General features: G+C 33.5%; 1 protein-coding gene across 16 annotated transcripts in view; it reads right to left on the bottom strand.

The window, feature by feature from the left end:
* Positions 1-21438, bottom strand: part of Atrx (ATRX chromatin remodeler) — a 242039-nt gene that overhangs the window by 140131 nt on the left and 80470 nt on the right. For 11 of the 16 annotated variants that reach the window (XM_048797444.1, XM_048797448.1, XM_048797449.1 and 8 more), the window contains 4 exons: positions 19527-19636; positions 17675-17742; positions 14344-17414; positions 8446-8518 (listed from right to left, as the gene is read on the bottom strand). In XM_048797444.1, the coding sequence (XP_048653401.1) occupies positions 8446-8518; positions 14344-17414; positions 17675-17742; positions 19527-19636 (3322 nt within the window). The remainder of the gene's footprint in view (positions 1-8445; positions 8519-14343; positions 17415-17674; positions 17743-19526; positions 19637-21438) is intronic. The other 5 variants (XM_048797445.1, XM_048797450.1, XM_048797452.1 and 2 more) reach the window with 2 other exon arrangements.

Raw genomic sequence — 21438 nt, 5'->3', positions numbered from 1 at the left:
GACTAACACTGAATTTTAACTTTTTATTTTGCCACAAAAAAACTGAACCCAAATATATTTAAGTTCCTATTTCCAACACATTAAAGAATAAAGTTATAAGTCCTTTATATTGAATGAAAATATGTTTCTGGAGAAAACTCTCTAAAATCATCTTCAATACTATATTGTCATGTCTCATATATTAGAAAAAAAACTTTCTCAAACTTACTTGGGTAATAAATTTTGGAACAGAAAATATATGCATGTGTATAAAGTATGTGAAGTGCTGGTTACTAGGTTAAAAATAGAAAAACAGTTCATTTGTGGTTACAAGGAAATCTTGCGACATCATTTGGGTAGGACAATAAAGAGACAACAAAACTAAATTCAAACTCTAGCTACTCTAAATGTTAGTTCAACAACCAGAATTTTGGTCAGGTGTGGTGGCTCACACCTGTAATCCCAATGACTTGGGAGGATGAGGCAGGAGGACTGCAAGTTCAAGATCAGCCTCAGCAAGTTAGCGAAATCCCGTCTCAAAAATATAGATAAATAAATAAATAAATAAATAAATAAATAAATAAATAAATAAATGGGCTGGGAATCTCGATCAGTAGTAAAGTGCCTCTGAGTTCAAACTCCAGTACCTGTCCCCCCCACCAACCCCCCCATAAAAACCGATGTCTGCTCGTGTTTACAAATTCAAAAAAGCCCTAAAATTCTATAAAGACATGGTTGTTAATTGTAAGAAACCATGTATTCTTCTTTCTATTTTCAAACTCTAGACTCTAAAAAATAAATCCACTAAATTGGAGGTCAAAATATGTAATCCTATCTAATTAATTTTCACATTCTGGAATTGTCAAGAGACTATGAAGTATGATAGAAGATAATACATTAACCGATAAATCAAAGAAAATGAAATCAGATCCACATACTGAAGAATTACAACTCATCAACAACTTTCATTAAGGATATAATATGTAGAATGATCATAGTTACTTTAGAAGCACAAAAATTACAAATTTCAAAGAATGATCATTTTTCTCCAAATCACAAGTTAAATACAGAATGATGGAGACTTCCCATGCTTTACCTAAGAATTTATATTTGCCCTCTAACATTCTTTGACCAAGAATGTTATTTATAGCCAAGTAAATTATGAAAAAGTTAATAAAGTTGAATCATTTTGCATTAACTCTATTGATGGCTCAAGTGTAATATGTCAAAGACCTACTGCACCATAAAACTAGCCTATTATGTAATCTACTCCATTTCAGAATAGGAGCTTAATTTAAATGATCTAAGGGCTGAGGGTGACCTTCAACATGAGTAGTCAGCAAGCATGTTGAGGTGAGATGTGTCCCATCTACAAAGCCTGCTGTGAGATGCTTTAAAGGGAAACTCCACTACCTTAACTCTGGAGTCACGGGCCACAGAGACTTCAAAGACATCATCACTTGAGAACCAGCTGAGGCTGGCAAAGCATCATTTTGGAGGCCTCGGCTGGACCCGTGCTGGTATGCATGTGATGGATGTATAGTCATGATCCCTAGTTGATTCTGTTTGCTCTGAAGTTTCCTTTCTTGAGGCTTTCCAAGACGTTTCTGGGAAAATCATCCTGGCAACAAGGTACTGCCCCTGGAATCTCAATGCTCAATATTACATCTTGGGGCAGGTGTAGCATCCAAAGCAGTCACGACTCTATCAGAAGCATTAGAGGCACAGGCTGTGCCACTCTTGTGGCAGAAAACCTGGGCAGAGCCGGAGGTAATGGAGCCACTCCTCCATTTTCCTGAAAGGGAGGGAAGGGAGAGGGGGAGAAAGCAAAATAATATGGGAGGGAGGGTAGAAACCCACAAACAAACAATGATCGGAACTGGTGCATGAGAGAATAAATAGTAGGACCCCAAAACCCACACAAACTAAGTCTTCTAAATTACATAATGAACATTAAGAAGATACCTTATTACACCTTCATCTACTAAAGAAAGTAAAAGTAAAATAATAAGAAATGAGCCCAACAACACAAATAAGCAATGGTGGGGGGATTAGAAAGCCAAGAAAGCCCTTAGTAATTATGATCCTATCTAGGAAGGAAATGAGTAATGTCTTGTTTAAGCACTCAAATGAGAAAGAAAAGTAGACTGCCTCGAGCTGATATATAATTGAAAATATTGACTTTTTAAAAAGGATCAAACAAGAGAAAGATCTCTTGTGCAAGGGAGCTTTAGAGAAACAGCCATAACAAAGCAGCACAAAATGTTAGAGCTAGAAGAAAGGATCTTAGATTTCAATTATGTCATTTCATAGATGAGGAAAAAGGCTCAGAGAGGGAAGATGACTTAGCCAAAGAAATAAAGCTAGTTAGTGGCAAAGCCAAGAGTAGAACCTCAGATCCAATTCCCATCTGCTGTTAGTTTGACTATGCCAATGCTATACTCTCTTCTTATGAACTACTTTTGTACAACTGAGAACCTAGACAAACACATAACAATCATATTTATATACTGGTACCAGAGATTGAACTCAGGGGTACATAACCACTGAGCTACATCCCCAGCCCTTTTCTATTTTTATATTGAGACAGGGTCTCACTAAGTTGCTTAGGGCCTCACTAAGTTTCTGAGGCTGACCTTGAACATGTGATCCTCCTGCCTCAGCCTCCCAAGCCCCTAGGATTACAAGCATGCACCACTGCACCCTGCTATAATCATATTCTTAAAGATTCATGTATTTCACTGACTTCAAATTTATATATTTAGAAATGAAAAAACCCAGATTGAATTCTAAAGATAAAAAAATTTTCTAAACATCATTAGTCCAGTATGTTTCATCTCTAAAATGTATTAATGGGCCATCTCAGATACATTATACAACAACTGTTTTAGCTTTCAAGAGGCTCTGAAAACAAATGTGAAGAAAATTGCTAAATAAAAATTACATTTTAGAAGGCCTAAATATTATGTACCCATATATAGACGACAAAATTTGTTAAAAAATTATTTTTAGACTTTCTGTGAACACTTCCACAAAAGAATATATAGTTAACAGAATTTTGAATAAAATAAGATTGAAATGAATGCTCCATAGAGATACAAAGTAATTGTCCACGTAGCAATAAAACATTTTCAAGTGGATTTGTAAAACAATTCAAAGGAATCCAAGCAAGGAATGTTAAATATTTTCTGTAAGAACAGTATGATAAACAACACATATACTTGCAGTAGAGCATAGGGCTTTGTTTAATAAATGTCACATACTAAAAGGTTATAAATTTTAAAAACAAAATGTTCCAGAAGTAATATTGAATTCTTCCAACTTTATAATAGCATATATTTTAATGTTTAGGTACAAAATTAATATCTTGGTATACAACTTTTAAAAATAAAGCAAAGGCAAAACTGGTAGAATTCATGAGATAATGATGAAGTCACCAACTAATCAAAAGCTCAAAAATGATTCAAAGCATTTTTTCAGTAAAATGTCCTATAATATCTCTAATTAATGAGATGTGGCCCTATTTTGTTGTTGTTGTTGTTTTTGGTTTTTGGTGAAGGCACCATGAAAGTTACTATCAAATGGCATTTACAAAATCTTATGAGTAGACAAATAAAAGCTGTATGAAATTAAGAACACAGAATTATTAATAGTCTATACACAGGCTATGGTACTAGAATAATGCCTGTATTACAAAATGTGTATTCCTTCATTTCACAAAAAAAAAAAAATCTTAAGTTTTATAGGAATTTTTGTAACAATATATTAACATTGATATAAATTTAGAAAAATTTATCATTTCAGAACTAGTTCAGCATTTTTATACTTGAAAAGTGAAAACAAGAAATTACTCCAAGTCACAAAACTGAGTTACATTTGCTAACACTAAAATCTGAATTTTTTTCTTTCCTTTCCTTTTTGTCCATTGGAGGAAGACCTATTTCTCATTTTCTGAAAATCTCAGTACACCAAAGAATAGGGAAACAAGAAATAAAGAGATTACATATAATGTTTAAATCTTAAGCAGAGGACAATCGTCCCCACTACTGATCATATTATCTTCCTTGCTGGGAATTATAATGCAATAGAGAGTTGATGAAAACTGCAACCAGTTTACTCATTTACAAAAATATTCTATCCACTGGTTGGACATCATATTATATGACTTATAATACTTACCTGAACTACGTTGAAAAACCTTAAAATTGCTAAATATTTGAAGCCCTTACTAAAACAGAGAAACAAACAACATATTCAATTTAGAATGCTACCTTTGTTTTTTCAAGTACTATAAAGAAGAATCAGAACAATTTTACTAATCAAACAGTACCACCACTAAAAATTTAAAAAAAAAATCACAGATGTAGCAAATTTGTATAGAGAATGGATTAAAACATGTAGGAGTAGAAGGTGAGCATTTGGAAATGTTTAAATAGAAGTGAAAGTTATGATATCATGCCATAATTTTCGTGAAATCAAGTAAACAATCATTAAATATCTTCATTCACACGCACAACATCCAGGAATCATTAATATCTTTCCAAAATATGTTGCATTAACCGTACAAAGCCTTCAACAGAACACCCACACCAAGACAGTAGAAAATAACACAATAATTTGTATATTTTCTAATTTGAAAAGCAAAACTAATACCAGATGTTAGGAGAATTGGAAATGTAAAAGGCTATGATCTATTCTCACTATAAATAAGTATAACGTCTATCAATAAGGGGTGATTTTTTTGAGCAATCTCCACATATTTTCCTTCTATGGAAAAAAAAACTATTTAGCCCCAATCACAGAGAAATCATGAGAAAAACTATGTAATAGTACTAGAACCAAGTAAACATTTTTCAACAATAAAGTAAATGTGTGTGTGCTCATGTGTGCGCGCAGGCAGGGATCCCTGTGTTTGTGTTAGCAGGAAAGGGTATCCATATAAAACTCTCTGCTTTTGGTAAAAATTAGAGATTAAAAAAGAATGCTTAATAAGAAAAATCTATTACTTGTGTTTTTACTCTCAAAAGCTCAATTCTAAATATTTTTCATATCCTGAAAAATATACAAATAAAAATATTCCAAAAATAATAACCCTGAACACTAACATTATTAAATTTGAACACACCATCATAATACTGAGGCTCCTTCATTGTACAAGTATTAAATTGTAACATAAGAAAAAATGTTTGATCTGAATATCCCCAGTTATACTGAAAACATAAAAGAATCAAAACATACAGGCTGCACATTCCTAATCAATACATCTGAAATCTGAAGCGCTTTGAAATCTGTCAGTATTTTCAAATCATGGATGCTCAAATGGTAAAGACTATGCAAACAGAATCAGATACAAAAACAACTCTGAAATATGAAATACTTCTGGTCCCAATCACATTGGATAAGTGTGATTTAAATGCCAGTGTAATTATTAAATTCTACCCAAAATAAAAAATATACCAACGGATACCTGTTCAAAGAGGAACCGATTTAAACCCCCAACTAACAAATATTAAAAAGTCAAATGAAAACATTTTCTTATAGTACTTCCTCATAACTAAGTTAAATTATGTGTATAAATTTAAAACCATGACAAACTAATTGGTATTATAGCCTTTGAGAAAATACATCAATTCTAAGGTAGAAAATCTAAAATAAATTCTTATTACACAAATATCAAAATATTTATGCTATTTTCAAAGAAGCTCAATAAAACCAGAGCATTGACCTATATTTTGTCATTGTTCATTAAATAAAAGCAATTAAAGAGAAATTAATTCATAGCTTACAGGATTCTATCTCACAAATGTATACCTCTACTTTCAAATACAAATGCTACATAAATACAGATGCTACATAATAGCTTTTTAAAATAACACAAACTTATTTATGTCTACTAAAATATCCAAGATGAATATGTTTTTAAAATGAACTCAAAAAAACTACCACCAGGGTAAAAATGGGAGTTCATAATCCACTTGAATCAAATGTATGAAATATGTCAAGAGCTTTGTAATGTTTTGAACAATAATAAAAAAATAAATGTGCTAATAAAAACAAACAAAAAAAAACTACCACAACATTCAAACAGAAAAACCAATCAAATTTTCACACAAATATATATAACCACATATGTTTTGGAAAAAGTATTTACTTCCTCAATTTCAGGAACATAAAGAACATCTGTGGTTCAAACTAATTTATATATCTTGATTCTAAAAATTTTTATGAACTCTTATGAAAAGGTGCATTATAATTAAAATTAAATGCTTGAACAAGAAAAAGTTTTACACAAATTTATTGCGTTGAAATAGTGAAGCATTTGCAACAATACACTATTTACCTCTCCATAAACACCATCACTGGAAATGTATTACAATACTACTAAAAAAGCAATGCATATGAAATTTATACACAATTTTTACACAGCTACACAATTGTGTACAAATTTACACACAATTACAATATACTACTACTAAAACACATCCCACTCAAAAAAATGTCAAATTGGAAAAATAATGCCAAGATTTAATCATGATCTGCAGACAAAAATTTTAAAGTTGCTTAGTGCATATTCAAATCTGCTCAAATACATCATTTATACTAAAATAGTGCAAGAAGTTATTTGTATGCACATCATGATTAGATAACCCATGCATATTAGATATCTCTTTGGTATAGTGGATATTAAACAAATTATTAATTATATATTATAAGAGAACATTAAACTGAGTATAATGAAAGACATGCTCAAGATAAAATTCAATTCCTCAAAAGTACTCAATAGGGTTGTAATTTTTTATCACAAATACAAGATGGAATTAAAGGTAAGTGCCAACAAAATACTTGCCAGTTACAAAGAGATATGATCAGAGAACTTAGAAGATGAAAATGTAATTTTCTGACAAGTTCTAACAAAAATTATCATAACTTAATAACAATCTTATTTGGTGACTAAATATGAAAGTTCATCACTCACAATTGAGTCAGGATATAATGTACTTAACACTGTTAGCCTATCAGTAACATTTGAGGCCTCATACAGGAAAACAAATAATAGTATATATAAGTAAGAATTTAAGCATTTTTAAAATAAAATTTTAAATGTTTTTATTATCTGTGATGAAATAATGTAAAATCCAAAAATTGTATGCAGTTACCATTCCATTGTGGACCTCACCCATATTCCATGAAATAATCCGGTATATATTTTTAATTTAAAAAGTAAGGAGGAAAGCAGAATCCGACTCTTTGTTTCCATAATTAAGCTCTATTAAAAATGTAAAATAAACCTATTCATTCACTTTAAATATTCTATATGTTAGCAGAATGCTGATCTTTCAAATTGAGAAACCTATCACCATCAGCAAGACATAAAACAACTACCATAACAACTCAGCCTACAGTATTTAATACTCTGTTAAATTCATTAAAAATTATGGCACAAAAATTACATGTGTATTTTTATATCTTCTTTAAATATTAGAGTTTACTGATAGGAATAAATATTCCTTAATAAATTCATCAATTCTACCAGATTAGAATTAATCAGAGAAAACGCCATCCAACCTACTCATTTTAGAGGTAGAAAACTTTGGCAAAACAAGTTGAAGCTCAAAAATCACCTAGTTGTTAGAAACATTAGAAGATATGATCCTTATCCCCATTATTCCAATTTCATTCACTATACCACTTTGTCTTCATGATTGGAGATTATGATTGGGGATATACTAAAGTAAACAAAATGTTTAAAAGATTTGTAAAACATTTTGGTTATATTCTTTAATACCAGTTTTAATTCTTTACTGTCTATGTCAGGAATGTGTCCCTTTTTTTCCTTCTCCCAGCCATCCCTCAGTTAAGTAAAATTCTACAAGCTCCTACACATTTAAACCTACTGTCTTATTAAAGTTAACACTGTCATACTACTTCCATTTTCTTTGAAAAATGGCTAAAATCTAGTCTGGATCCCTGTAAATTTATAATTTATTTTGAAAGCAATTTCTTAATCTTAACTATCAAGGAATCTTTTTTTTCAATCTCAACAAGTCTTAAAAAACAGGATCACCAAATTCATTGGATGACAATTAAGAACAATAACCAAATATATAGAGAGATGTCTGTTGTTACCAATTTATTCATGATTCACTTTCATCAAAAAAAAATCTGTAAAAATTAAAAGTTTCAAAAATTATCACAGTTTACATGAAAACACAAAACTGACAGTTCTGTATTTATAACACACCCTATGCTAGGTGTGTTAATATTTATATTTATTTTCTCTTAAGGTTTCTGAGTTTAACCCATTTTCTGGCCTTTCTTTCAAACTTGCAGGAAGACTGTGAATGAGTCTTTCTAAGGCAGGCACTCCCGGTTTTTACAACCTGCTTGCTGTTCCGTTGCTGATGTTTGCGCCCACGCCTAGGGTGTGTTATAATCTTTTTTAAGTCCTTACAGATGGAATCATACCTATTCTCAGGATCATTGTCGTCATCATCATCATCCACTGTGACAGGCACTGATTTACATAAGGCTTCATCTCCTTGGGGAAAAAAGTGTACTTAAAATTAGCTTTAAATGATCTACATAAGTTAAACATTATAAAATAAAATTGAAAGTCCAAAGCTCTTAAAAACACCAGTAGGTACTAACCACTATTCTGAAATGCAAAATATGAGTAAAAAGAACGTTTAAAAAGTGTAGTACAAAGTTTATGAAGTACCAGAAGTAAAATGATAAATAGTAAGGTCTTAAATATTTCAATGTTCCTTACAACATTACAGGGTGTGTGTTTGCTTGTTTGTTTTGCAGTGCTGGGAATTAAACACAGAGCTTTGGGCCTGCTAGGCAATAAGCAAATTTGAAAATTCCTGTGGATCTGTAATTATTCCAAAATAAAAATTTCAAAATGGTAAAAAAAAGATAATTGCTGATGCTAGCCATGAACTTGCAGTCCTCCTTTCTCAGCCTCCATAGTTGTAGGAGAGGTCAATATGAATTAAGAGAGGAGACTTTTGGGGGGATACTGGGAAATGAAACCAGGGGTACTTTGCTACTGAGATATTTCCCCAGCCCCCAGCCCCCTTTTTTTATAAAGATCGAGTCTTGCTAAGTTAAGTGGCTTAGGGCCTCACTAAATTGCTGATGCTATCCTTGAACTTGTAGTCGTCCTTTCTCAGCCTCCATAGTTGCTGGGATTACACATGTGTACCTCAAGACCCAGTGAGATGTGTAATCCTTGAGATGTAATCCTTAAGAAATAGTTTTATTACTTTCACATACAGGCAATAGCCTAAACAGGCTAACAGTGTTTATATACAGACCTTTGGTTAATTTACATTCATGAATAGATAAGTATGTAGAGACTGAGCTAACTATTAATGGATCTCAAGATCTATACCTTTTCAGATATTAAATTTTAATGGTAGCTACAAAGAACCATCACATTAGAAATGCTATCTATCCCTCAGGCTTCATATACTGCCATCATATAAGGCAAAGTCATGCTATTTGGTTTGGTTGGTTACACAAGCTAGTATAAGTACTGTTTTTTTTTAAATACTTTTTTTAGTTATAGATGGACACAATGCCTTTATTTTGTTTATTTCTTTTTTTGTGGTACTGAGGATTGAACCCAGTGCCTTACACGTGTATCACTGAGGTACAACCCCAGCCCCTATGTATTCTTTATCTGTACTGCAGCTACTACCCAGGTATCATCATTTTTCTGATTTGTCTTTTTTCTTTTTTAGCATATTAGTGTTCTGTTTTTTCCTTATACATATGATAAAATATTTCCCAAAGTGTGTGTGCATGTCTTATTTTCTCAACTGGGCAAACATTTTTACTCAGATTATGTGTTATTTGGACAAATGTATATCTTACCAATAGTATAACTCAGACCGTACTACAGTTTGATTTATTGGTATTAGAATGTGATTAAAGCAAGTCATTTTGTTACCACAACTTACTACATTCCCCCACCATTTTCTCCCCCGCAACCCCATTATTCTTGGAGGAGACTGTCCTGAGAACTTAAATTGATTTAAGTGGTCATTTTGTCAAATGACTATTTAAATTAAAAATGTGACTGATATAGTACAGTATCTTTTTATGAGTATACTATATTATCATATGAAATTACTACTATAATAATACATGGATCATTGTGTGATTTTTAGCAAGTACAAATATGGTTTTCAAATTTTTATGTTTGGTGTTTAGTTATGTGTGTCTTTTAGTTGTAATCAAAACAAGAATTCTTAAAACAGTTCATTACTGTCATGTTTTTAGATTAACTAATTATCATTATCTTTCTTGTTAATTACAGAGGAAAGATTATAATGCATTTACAAAGTTTTTGCCTCCAAAACATGAATATGTGTTAGCTGTGAGAATGACTCCTATTCAGTGCAAGCTTTATCAGTACTACTTAGATCACTTAACAGGTAACCAATATATACTTATTGTTTTCATCTTCTCTATAAAGACATACTTTTTCTGAAGAATTTTTCCTTGTCAGTTCCTTTCCAGTTTTGCATTTGAATGGATGTCCTTAAAAGCACAATAGCTCTAATTTAAAAGAAATCACTAATGCTGTCATTAATCTCTAAGAACAAATGAATAAAAAAAATATATGGCATGTATTCCTAATGAATGTTCTTCATTTGTAAGAAGCTATTTCAGAAGAATTATGAATATGGAATAAATCCAGAATAGAAGACACACAGAAATTCTGGAATATTTTTTAAAAATATTCCAATTGCATTAACGTTAAAAGGCATGTAAATGAAATCTATGAGATTGTTCCTTAGTTATCAAATTAATAAAGGTTGAAGGCAAAAAAAAGGCAGAAAGCAAGACAGATGTTTAGAATGATCTCCATGTTGTAATAAAATTACAGTTACTTAATGTACACTGAAATGTTAGCTGGCATTGTTTTCTGGGTTTCTTCATTAAGAAGAACTTTTAGTTTGTTTTTCTTTGCATTATTTTTAGAAAACACAATGTATGTCTATTGTTTTATCATCACTAAATGTGTGTGTGTGTGTGTGTGTGTGTGTCTCCATTTATTTATGCCTGAAGTAGTTCACATAACAAAACCTAGTCTGTGGCTCTGAGGGGAGAGATTTCTTATTTTTTGGTCACTTACTTGGGTTCTTTCCCCACATGATATGCCAAGTTTCATTAGTGAATGCAGGTTAGAAAATGCCCTTGAGGGGCTGGGGTTGTGGCTCCGTGGTAGAGTACTCGCCTAGCATGCATGAGGCACTGGGTTCAATCCTCAGCAAAACATAAAAAAAATAAAGATATCCTCCTAAAACTAAAAAAAAAAAAATGTTTCAAAAATTAGAAAATGCCCTTGAGCCCATTGTGGATGCAATGACTGATTAAAAAACCAGAGGAGGATGGAAGTGTGCATACAGTTATTAAAATTATACTTTATGATACTAGGTGCCCTTTAATAGATGAATGTATAAAGAAAATTTGGCATATGTACACAATGGAATATTACTCAGCCATAATAAAGAAAAAATTATGTCATTTGCAGGTAAATGGGTGCAACTGGAGAACATCATGTTATATGAAATAACCCAATCCCAAAAAAACAAATGTTGAATATTTTCTCTGATATGAAGATGCTAATTTCACAGTAGTGTGGGGAGTTAGGGAATAATAGAAGTACTCTGGATGAGAAAAGGGGAAATGAAGGGAAGGGAAGGGGAATGGTTAAAGATAGTAGAATGAAGTGGACATTACTATCCTAAGTGCACATATGATTATACAACCAATGCAATTCTACATTATGTACAACCAAAAGAACGAGAAGTTGTATTCCATATATGTATAATGTCAAAATACATTCTAATATCATGTATAGCTAATTAGGACAAATTTTAAAAAGGAATGTGGAAAGAGAAAAAAATTAAAAATTTAAACTGGGGTTGTGGCTCAGTGGTAGAGTACTTGCCAAGCATGCATGAGGCACTGGGTTCGATCCTCAACACAACATTTAAAAAAAAAAAGATATTGTGTTCACCTAAAACTAAAACAATAAATGTTTCAAAAAACAGAAAATGCCCTTGAGCCCATTGTGCATGCAATGATTGATTAAAAAACCAGAGGAGGATGGAAGTGTGCGTACATTTATTAAAATTATACTTTATGATATTAAAGTGCTACCCTTTGTGTAACATGTGTGTGTGTGTTATTATTTTTTTTTTGGCCCTACTGGGGATTAAATCCAGGGGTGCTCTACCACTGAACTGTATTGTCAGCCCATTTATTTATTTGTTTGTTTGTTTTGTTTGTTTGTTTATTAATACTGAGTCAAGAGCTTAGTATGTTGCCCAAGCTGGCCTTGGATTTAAAAAACATGTTTAACTTTATTTGTTTATTTTTTTTAATGTGGTGCTGAGGATCGAACCCAGTGCCGCACATGTGCTCGGCAAGTGTTCTACCCCTGAGCCACAACCCCAGCCCCTGGTTTTGTATTTTTTATCCCCCTGCCTCAGACTCAAAGTATTTTTTCAACATATGATTATACAACCCATGCAGTTCTGCATTATGTACAGCCAAAAGAATGAGAAGTTGTATTCCATATATGTATAATATCTCAAAATACATTCCACTATCATGTATAGCTAATTAGGACAAATTTTAAAAAGGAATGTGGAAAGAGAAAAAAAAATAAAAAAGTTAAACTTCATCCTATATTGGAACACCTTTTTTTTTTTTAAATATTTATTTATTTATTTATTTTTAAGTTTTCGGCAGGCACAACATCTTTGTTTGTATGTGGTGCTGAGGATCGAACCCGGGCCGCTCGCATGCCAGGCGAGCGCGCTACCGCTTGAGCCACATCCCCAGCCCGATATTGGAACACCTTTTTTTGTGAAACTTACTTTATAAAAATGTGTAATTATATTGAGCATTAACATACCTGTAATCCCAGCTACTAGGGAGGCTGAGGTAAGATGATTGCAAATTGAAGGCCAGCCTGGGGGACTTAGCAAAAATAAAAACTAAAAGGGGCTGGGTGTATAGCTCAGTGGTAGAGTACCCCTGGGTTCAATCCTCCGTAATCCCCAGGCCACATACACACACAAAAGAGTTGGTAGTGGTCTTCTATGCCTATAATCCCAGCAATTCAGGAAGCTGAGGCAGGAGGACACCAAGGTCAAAACCAGCCTCAGCAATTCAGCCAGGCTCTATGTAACTTAGCAAGACCCTGTCTCAAAATAAAAAATAAAAAGGGCTAGGGAAATAGCTCAGTGGTAAAACACCTGCAGGTTCAATCACAGTATCTCCCCATCAAAATCTAAGTGTCCTCAGTTAACTAACAGGTATTACTAAAACAAACAATACAAGTAACTAGTGAAAATTATAATAAATTTATATAATAACAATCATATATATTTAGTATAACAACAAACAATGTTTGAAAATAAGTGTAATAATGATTAATTTTTTTTTATTTTATGTTTCTAGGTAGCCATAACTAATTAACTCAAATCCTAATGTTCCTGACTCTCTATCCCATCAGGTTTGGGTATTCCATCTACAGTTTGGATTTTCTTTCTTCCTTCATGTTGATAGTGTTTTAAGAGAAGCATCTGTGATTGGGGAGGGGACAAAAAAGAGAAGATTCTGTTTGTACTATCAGAAACTAGCTGAGAAATATCAAAAAGGGTTTCAATACACTAAATTTAAGCTATTTAATGGGATTTCATGGGATTCAAAGCTATCTCTTCTGAAACCAGGAATGGTTGTGCACACCCATAATCCAAGTGACTTGAGAGGTTGCAAGGAGGATCCAAGTTTGGGAGTTTGAGGCCAGCCTCAGCAAGTTAGAGAGACTCTATCTCAAAATATGAAAAGTGCTAGGGATATTGCTCAGTGGTTGAGCAACCCTGTGTTGAATCCCCAGTACCAAATGAAAAGCTCTCTGTTCCAAGTTTTAAAGCTATATGCATGGCAAAGCACTTAAAACTTTTGGTCTCATTTCCATTAAATGAATACCTCCTGGAGTACTCTCACAAAATGTACCATTTTCTCTCATAAATTTTACTGTTCATTACCCCAGAAAAAAAAAAAAAAAACCACATAAAGAACATTTTTGTTATTTACCCAAAAACTTTGGTCTGACTGACACAAAAGACTAACAATGTATGAAATATTTTACAAAGATGGCATAAAATTAAATCAAGAAAGGTCTTATAGTAAACTGGTGATCATTTTTAAATAGACTTCTCCTAAAGAGTAATCCTGAATTAGATTTTCTTCAGGAAAAATTAAACAATGTAGTTATTAAAAAGGGTTTAAAGAGAGTACAAATTTTAAAATGTTTACTTATTTTTTTCATACCTGAAGATTGGCAAAATCCAGTGTGTGAAGAAAGCACTAAATTTTCAGTCACAGGCTTAATTTTCTGTTCATCACTGCTCCCCTCGCCTACAGAATTCTGATCATCATCTCCTACATCAGATGATGAGGAAGTAATGTCTGCTTGCTTCCTTTTATTGCTTGTTCTTAGGGGGTTTCTCTTTTTTTCCTTGACATTGCCTGCCTTCTTTTTAGCTGAAGCTCTTTGTTTCTTCTGCTTTTTATTATCTTCAGAACTTTCCTCAGCATCAGAAGATGATGAGCCACTTTGTATTTCCTTGGTATTTCTCTTTGAATTTAAATTTCTTCTTTCCCTCAATTCTATTCTTTTCGGTTTCTTATCAGAAGAGTCGCAACCATCTTGTTTCATGGAACATTTCTCAGTATCAGATGATGAAAAATCTTGTCTTTTCCTTGAACTCTTTTCAGGCAAGTTGCGTCTTTTCTTCTCTCTATCTGATGCTCTATTCTTACTCTTTTTATCTTCTGAAGAGTCACAACTATCTCCTTTCCCTGGTACCTTTTCAACATTATCAGATAACTCATCCTTCTTTTTAGAAATTTTATCTTTCATTTTTTTACCTTTCTTTTCTCCATCAGTTGTGTCACTCTTACTTTGTTTTAGGCCCTTAGGAAAATGACAACTTTCTTCTCCCTCAGGTAATTTCTCAGTGCCATCAGATGATGATTCATAATGCCGTTCTATCTTCATTACTTTTTTCTTCAAGTCTATAGTCTTTTCTTTTTCTTCAGTCCCCTTTTTGTTCTGCTTTTTATCTTCTTCAGAGGAATCATCACTCTGCTCTTTCTTTGGGAATTTATCAGCAACATCAGATAAGCCACTCTGTACTTTTTTACATGTTTTGGTTCTCAGATGCTTGCTCTTTTCTTTAGTTTCAACTACTTTTTTGTCTTCTAGGGAATTTAAACTCTCCTCTTTCCCTGAAGAAGGCTTATCAGCAACATCAGAAGAAACACTTGGTTGCTGTTTCTTAGAAAGTCGATCTCTTAATTCCACTATGGTCTTGTCTTTCTCAATTGTGCTTTCTGCTGAAGAAAAATTCTGTTTCCTTTCAGCATCATCAGATGATCCTTCCTGTGAAGTCTTCAAACTCTTCTGCCCTTGATTATCCATCCCTTTTTTGCTGTTTTTTTCATCTTCAGAAGAATCATAATCTTTTCTATTTGAAAATCTTTTTTTGGTTGTTCTGACAGCCCCAATTTTACTCATGCTTTTTATTTCTTTTTCTAATTCTGAGTCATAATTAGAAGACTCAGACTGATTTTGGCGTTTCTTTTTAGAAATTATAGAGCTTTTAGCTGATTTGCCTTTTTTAATATCAAAATCTGAGCCGGAAGTAGAACTTTTTCGTTTCCTTTTTCCTTTATCATCTTTCCCTTTTTGAGTCTTTAAATCATACAGAGTCTTATGATTTGTCTGAGTTTCATTAATATCAGTATCTGAAGAAGAACTGTGACTCATCCTGCTGCTTACCTCTTTGAGGATTGCTAACATTTCATCAGAATCTGAATTTTGATCCACAATCTCTGATTGCTTGGACTTAGGCAATTTATTAGGCTTAGGATTATCTATAGCACTGTCAGAAGAATTTCGCTTGTCCTTTTTCCTGATTGGAACTGATAGTTTTTGTTTCCCCTTAACTACTTCGTTACTTTCTTCATCTGAATTAGATGTTGCAGGGTTGGTTTCTGTCTGTCGCCTCAAGGGTGTAGTCTTAACACGCGGGGATCTTCGAAGATCAGATTCTTCTAAAAGTAAAGGGACTTCATTTTCAGTTAAATGCTCATTGTCGGCGTTTTCCTGTCCAGGTCCACATTTCTCTGACTTGGGGTTCAAACCAGAACTTTTAGGGCCTTCTTTATCTTGTGGAACTTCCTGGCAATCAGCACCTTTAACTGGGGAATTAGAAAGGGAAACAGGGGTGAGTTTAACATATAATTCCTTTGTTACTTTAGCTGTACTTTTTGACTTAATACCTCCTCTGTTGTCTTTTGAAGGAGTATTTAATTTTACAGACGAACTCTCCAATTCTTGCTCAGTTCCACTATTGCCATCCCCCTGAAAATCAGTTGAACTCTGAACTTCCATGGCAGTCTCAAGATTCTCAAAAATATCCTCTGGAACTGAGGAAGGAACAGACACAATATCCATGTCTAAGTCTTCAGAAGTATTAGCAGGTTCATACTGAGGTTCCTCTTTCCTATCAGATTTCTTATGCTCACCACTGGTACTTTTATTTGCTCTTTGTTCCTCTATTGGGATACTCTGATCCATGTGCTCATTATCTACCTGTTTTCTGGACAGTTTACCATCTGACTTTGAAATATCCTTCCTTTCCAAAGCAAAGATTTTTTCTCCTTTTCGTACTTTTGTTTCCGACTTAGCATCTACAACTTTATGCTCTTTGGTATTTTTCTCTTTGCTTACAGCATCCAAAGCTTGAATCTCTGAATTCAAATCTTCCTCTAATGCAAGATGAGCCTTCTTGATATCAGCCAACACAGATTTAAAAGCCTTAAGCTGACGTAACTTTGTAGCAGAACTGATTTCTGAATTATCTGTTGCCTGCTTCAAAAACTTAACATAACTGGAGTTCATGTTGGCTGTGGTCTCAATCAGTTTTTTTGCCTTTTTAATCATCTCTTTGGGCACAGTTAGTGCTGAATAATTGTAGGTTACAGAGCCAGAACACGAATCATCTAATTTCTTTTCTTCTCCATTGCAATTTGAAGTATTCTTCTTTGGAGAAAATCTGGGTGCATGTTCACATACTTTAGTACTCTTTTCACTGTCAATTTTTATCTTCTTCTTATTTTGTTGCAACAATTGCTCTAAGTTCTCAAATACACTGTTACATGCAGTGACCAAGTCCAATAAAGGCTCTGGGTGACAAATGTAGCAATACCATTGGTTGTTTTCATCCATTATGGTAGACAGCTCCTTTCTACCAAGGTTACGGAGAATGCATTTCTTACAGAAGGCATTATGGCAAAAGTCACAACAAATCAAGTTCCCGCCTTCTGCACACCATCTGAAATGTTTTAAAGATTAAAATATTATTCCAAATGAAACTAATTTTAATCTCTTCATTATTAAAGCAATTTAAATTGTCCTGTCAGCAATTTTAGTAGTATTTTAGGTCATCTGCCTATTCCTTATCAGAAAGCTTAAAACTTAGTGCAAAAGACATCATAATGATGAGATTACAAAAGATGGATCTAGTAAAAGACTCTTAAGAATTCCCCAAAAAATGATGACACTGAATGTTAGGTGATCTTAATTATTACCTACCTACATTGTTCATCCATTCCATCTGAGTCACGGCTAATATCATCACTCATGTAATACTTAAAGCAATTCTATTGAAAGAAAAGAGGAAGGGGAAATTTTATTCAAAATTCATTAACATTCATAAGGAACAAAACTTAACTTTTGGTGGGGAGTACTGGGAATTAAACCCAGGGAAATTCACACATGCTACACAAGGACTCTATCACTGAGCTACATCTACTCCCCAAAAAATTAACATTTGAAATCATTAATAAAGTAAAAGGAATGTGCACATTTTAAACAATCAAATCAGAACACTGTACTACCCAATACTAGTATTTTCCAGTCATTAAAATACCTCAAGGAATTAACTTTTTGACACAGATTTCCCTACCATCAAGCACCATTATTCCTTACTTAAAAAGTGCTTTAAAGATTTTATTTAATAAAGCAAATTTCTGGTCTTATACAACTAGCTTACAAAGCTGTACATAAAACTGTATTAGATGTTTCTACTTCCTAATTTTAACAGTCGCCACATATAAACAGCTACTATGTGTACAACTGAACTATTAACCTACATTATCTTTCAATCTCAAAATATCTACCCACAAGGTAGGAGATATTCTAAGGGGAAAAGTTAAGGTTCATTAATATGTAAATTAATCTAATATCATACACTATTAAGAGACAAAGTTGTTATTCAAATTCAAGTTTCACTAACTTCAAATTCCTTTCCAGACAGATTGGGAAAAGGGAAGGTTCCAAAAACTACCCAAACTGCCTAGACTTACAGACTGGTCCTCAGAAAAAAGCAAATAAGAAAAGAGAAAGGAAATGCAGGTTACCAATCCAGCTGTCAAAATTTAAAACTAACTTAAGAAGCTGAGGCAAGAGGATCACAAGTTAAAGGCCAGCCTGTGCAACTTGAAATTTTAAATCTCAAAATTTAAACCAGCCAGAGCTGGGCACAGTGGCGCACACCTGTAATCTCAGCAGCTCAGGAGGCTGAGGCAGGAGGATCGTTAGTTCAAAGCCAGCCTCAGCAACTCAGAGAGTCCCTTGTCTCTAAATAAAATACAAAAAAGGACTGGGGATGTGGCTCAATGGTTAATTGACCCTGTATTCACTCCCCAGTACCAAAAACAAACAAAACAAAACAAAACAAAAACAAAAATTAAAGTTAAACAAAAGGGTTGGGGATATATCTCAGAGGCAGAACACACCTGAGTTCAATCATCAGTATCACCCTAATAAAAAGTAAAAACTACAGCTAGAACTCCCAGGAAAATATGGCCTACCCCTGCATTTCAAAAGTGAGTTACTCACACAGGATTCATCTCAGCACTAACAAGAGATGGGGAGCCCATACATAACCTTTATATCATAGGTATTTTAAAATAACTCTACTGTATTACCAACAAAAAGGTGTGGACAGACTATTAAAACCATAATCAACCTATAAGAAACATTTAAATTATATTATCTCAAGTTACTTCAAACCCTCTTCCACATGGAAACTTAAAGTAGTAGGGTACATTAAAAGGAGGGTTAGAAAACACAAGCATGCACACATACACAAAATGTCAGGTTTCGATACTTAACAGGTTCTCCTTTAGCTCTCAATCGCTGAATACTGTGTTGTATTTCCTAGAAGGAGCTGAACCAATCCCACTTTACCAGGCTAGTTCTTATTCACATTTCAGGTATTAGTTTTTAACACCTCCACTGAAAAGCCAACCAAGTCCTAATTACAAAGGCTTCCTATCTGCTCCATAATCACAATATCTCCCCTGAAATGGCATTTTTCAGGCCTTTTAGATATGGGTCTTCCCCTCTACAATGTAAGCCTGATCAACAAATCTCTACATACCTTACAAATAAGGACTTGCAGTGAAGGGTGTCTATAAATGGAATCTTTTTGAAAATGATTGACCTGCTGTCCACAAGCTGTGCAGCTCACAATTCCATGAAGCCCATCTTCTAGGAGAAAGGAGCGGCCATTATTTACACATTTACACAGGGGGGAAAAAAGGATATTTACCTTAGTCAGCATTTTGTGAACTTTATATTAGATATGAGATACCTCATAATCCATGGGGAAATAACTTTTTGGACACCCATTAAAAAGCCTTTTTTTTCTTTTTACTGATTTTCTAAAAAGAAAAAAATACTGACTTTCTAAAAAATCTGACAACCTTGTCAAATTCTGAGCTACAAATCCTAAACTTCTTTCCTTTTACATATACAAACCCCATTCATTTCTCACAACTTGGCATAACATAAAGAGACCCAATAAGGAAGTTCTAAAAATAAAGATCAAGGGCTCTTTTTCATTGCTATTGCTTTACAAATAAATACACTACCTGTTCTTAGGGAATGGAGAAGTAAATGACATAAACATTTTTTATTCTCCAAGTGGAATTGTCTGTACAAATTCTATCAATGGGATACATGAAAACTTGGCAATCTGATATTACCCATTTCCTTCCTAAGATTTGCTTCAATACTGTCCATAATCCCCATGTGGCTTCTTTCTATGCCTACTGTCCACTCCCTACTACTCCCTACTGGACGTTATGAGTTATCTATATAGCAGCAAAACATCAGCTAGTTGGAAAGGCATACCCTCATCCTGTACTATCTACAGGAAAACAGGCTGAAGATAATCTATACAAGCAACAATTAGAAGGAACCTCTCCTGCCTTGTTCTTGTTCCTACTTCGGCTAAAGCAGTGCCTCACAATCTAAGCTGAACATCAGAATCATCTGAAGAATCTTTTTAAAAAACAGAAACACACCTGTAATCCCAGCTACTTGGGACACTGAGCCCAAGAGTGAAAGACCAGCCTGGGAAACACAGTGAGATCCCCATTTCAAGAAAAAGAAAATGAAAAAGAAAAAGGAGGGAGGAAAAAAAAAAAAAACAAAACAAAGACAGCCATTCCCAACCAATAAAACAATGAACTGAAATCCCTCTCTCTCTCTCTCTCTCTCTCTGTGCCAGATCCTGATATGCAACCAAGACTTTGATCCAAATAAAATAGTAGATTATGATTAAAAGAGGTCAGTGAAAATGCCTTCATTCACAAATAAAAAGGAGATGACTGGAAGAAACAACACCCCACCCCACCCCAAAAAAGTCTCTATCCCTAAATAACACAAAACGCCAGGTGCATTTCTCACCTTTGAGTTTTCTATTTTGTGTTTTGTTAGTTCTAAGATCCAAAGCACCATGGACCCAAAGACTATTTTAAATATCTTTACTTGTAGAGGCTAAAACAGTTCAAAGTATAAGGACACCATCATACGTTTTCAGAAGATGAAAGAGAATCTCAAGGCTTACTTAATGTTTTATTTTTAATCACACTGCCTGCCCTACATTGTTTTGATCTTGGGTATTCGTGCATTCTGTTATTTGTTTTAACAGAAATATTTGGTGTAATTTTCATTTCAAATAATAATTTCATTAAGATAAATGAAACCTAGAATTTGAATATACACCCAATGTTAAATACTATTAATTAAGCATCTACTATGTGCTCTTGCATATATATCATTCAAGAAATTTTTTAAAATAGGTGATCCTTTGGAGAATTTCTTCCACAGGAAAAAGGAACTGTATATGAGGATATTCGCTATAGCACTAATTAGAAAATTAAAAACTGGAAATAATCTCACATTTGGGAAGTAAATAAATTTATACTGTAAGAATTCTATAGAGCAGTGAAAAACCAACTAGATGTGTATTTGCTGACATGGATAAATTTCAAAAACAATGTTGA

Source organism: Marmota marmota, unplaced genomic scaffold (genome assembly GCF_001458135.2).
Source record: "Marmota marmota marmota unplaced genomic scaffold, marMar, whole genome shotgun sequence".
Taxonomy (NCBI): Eukaryota; Metazoa; Chordata; class Mammalia; order Rodentia; family Sciuridae; genus Marmota; species Marmota marmota.
Note: the sequence above shows the minus strand (reverse complement) of the source record. Positions and strands in the feature narration are given on the sequence as shown.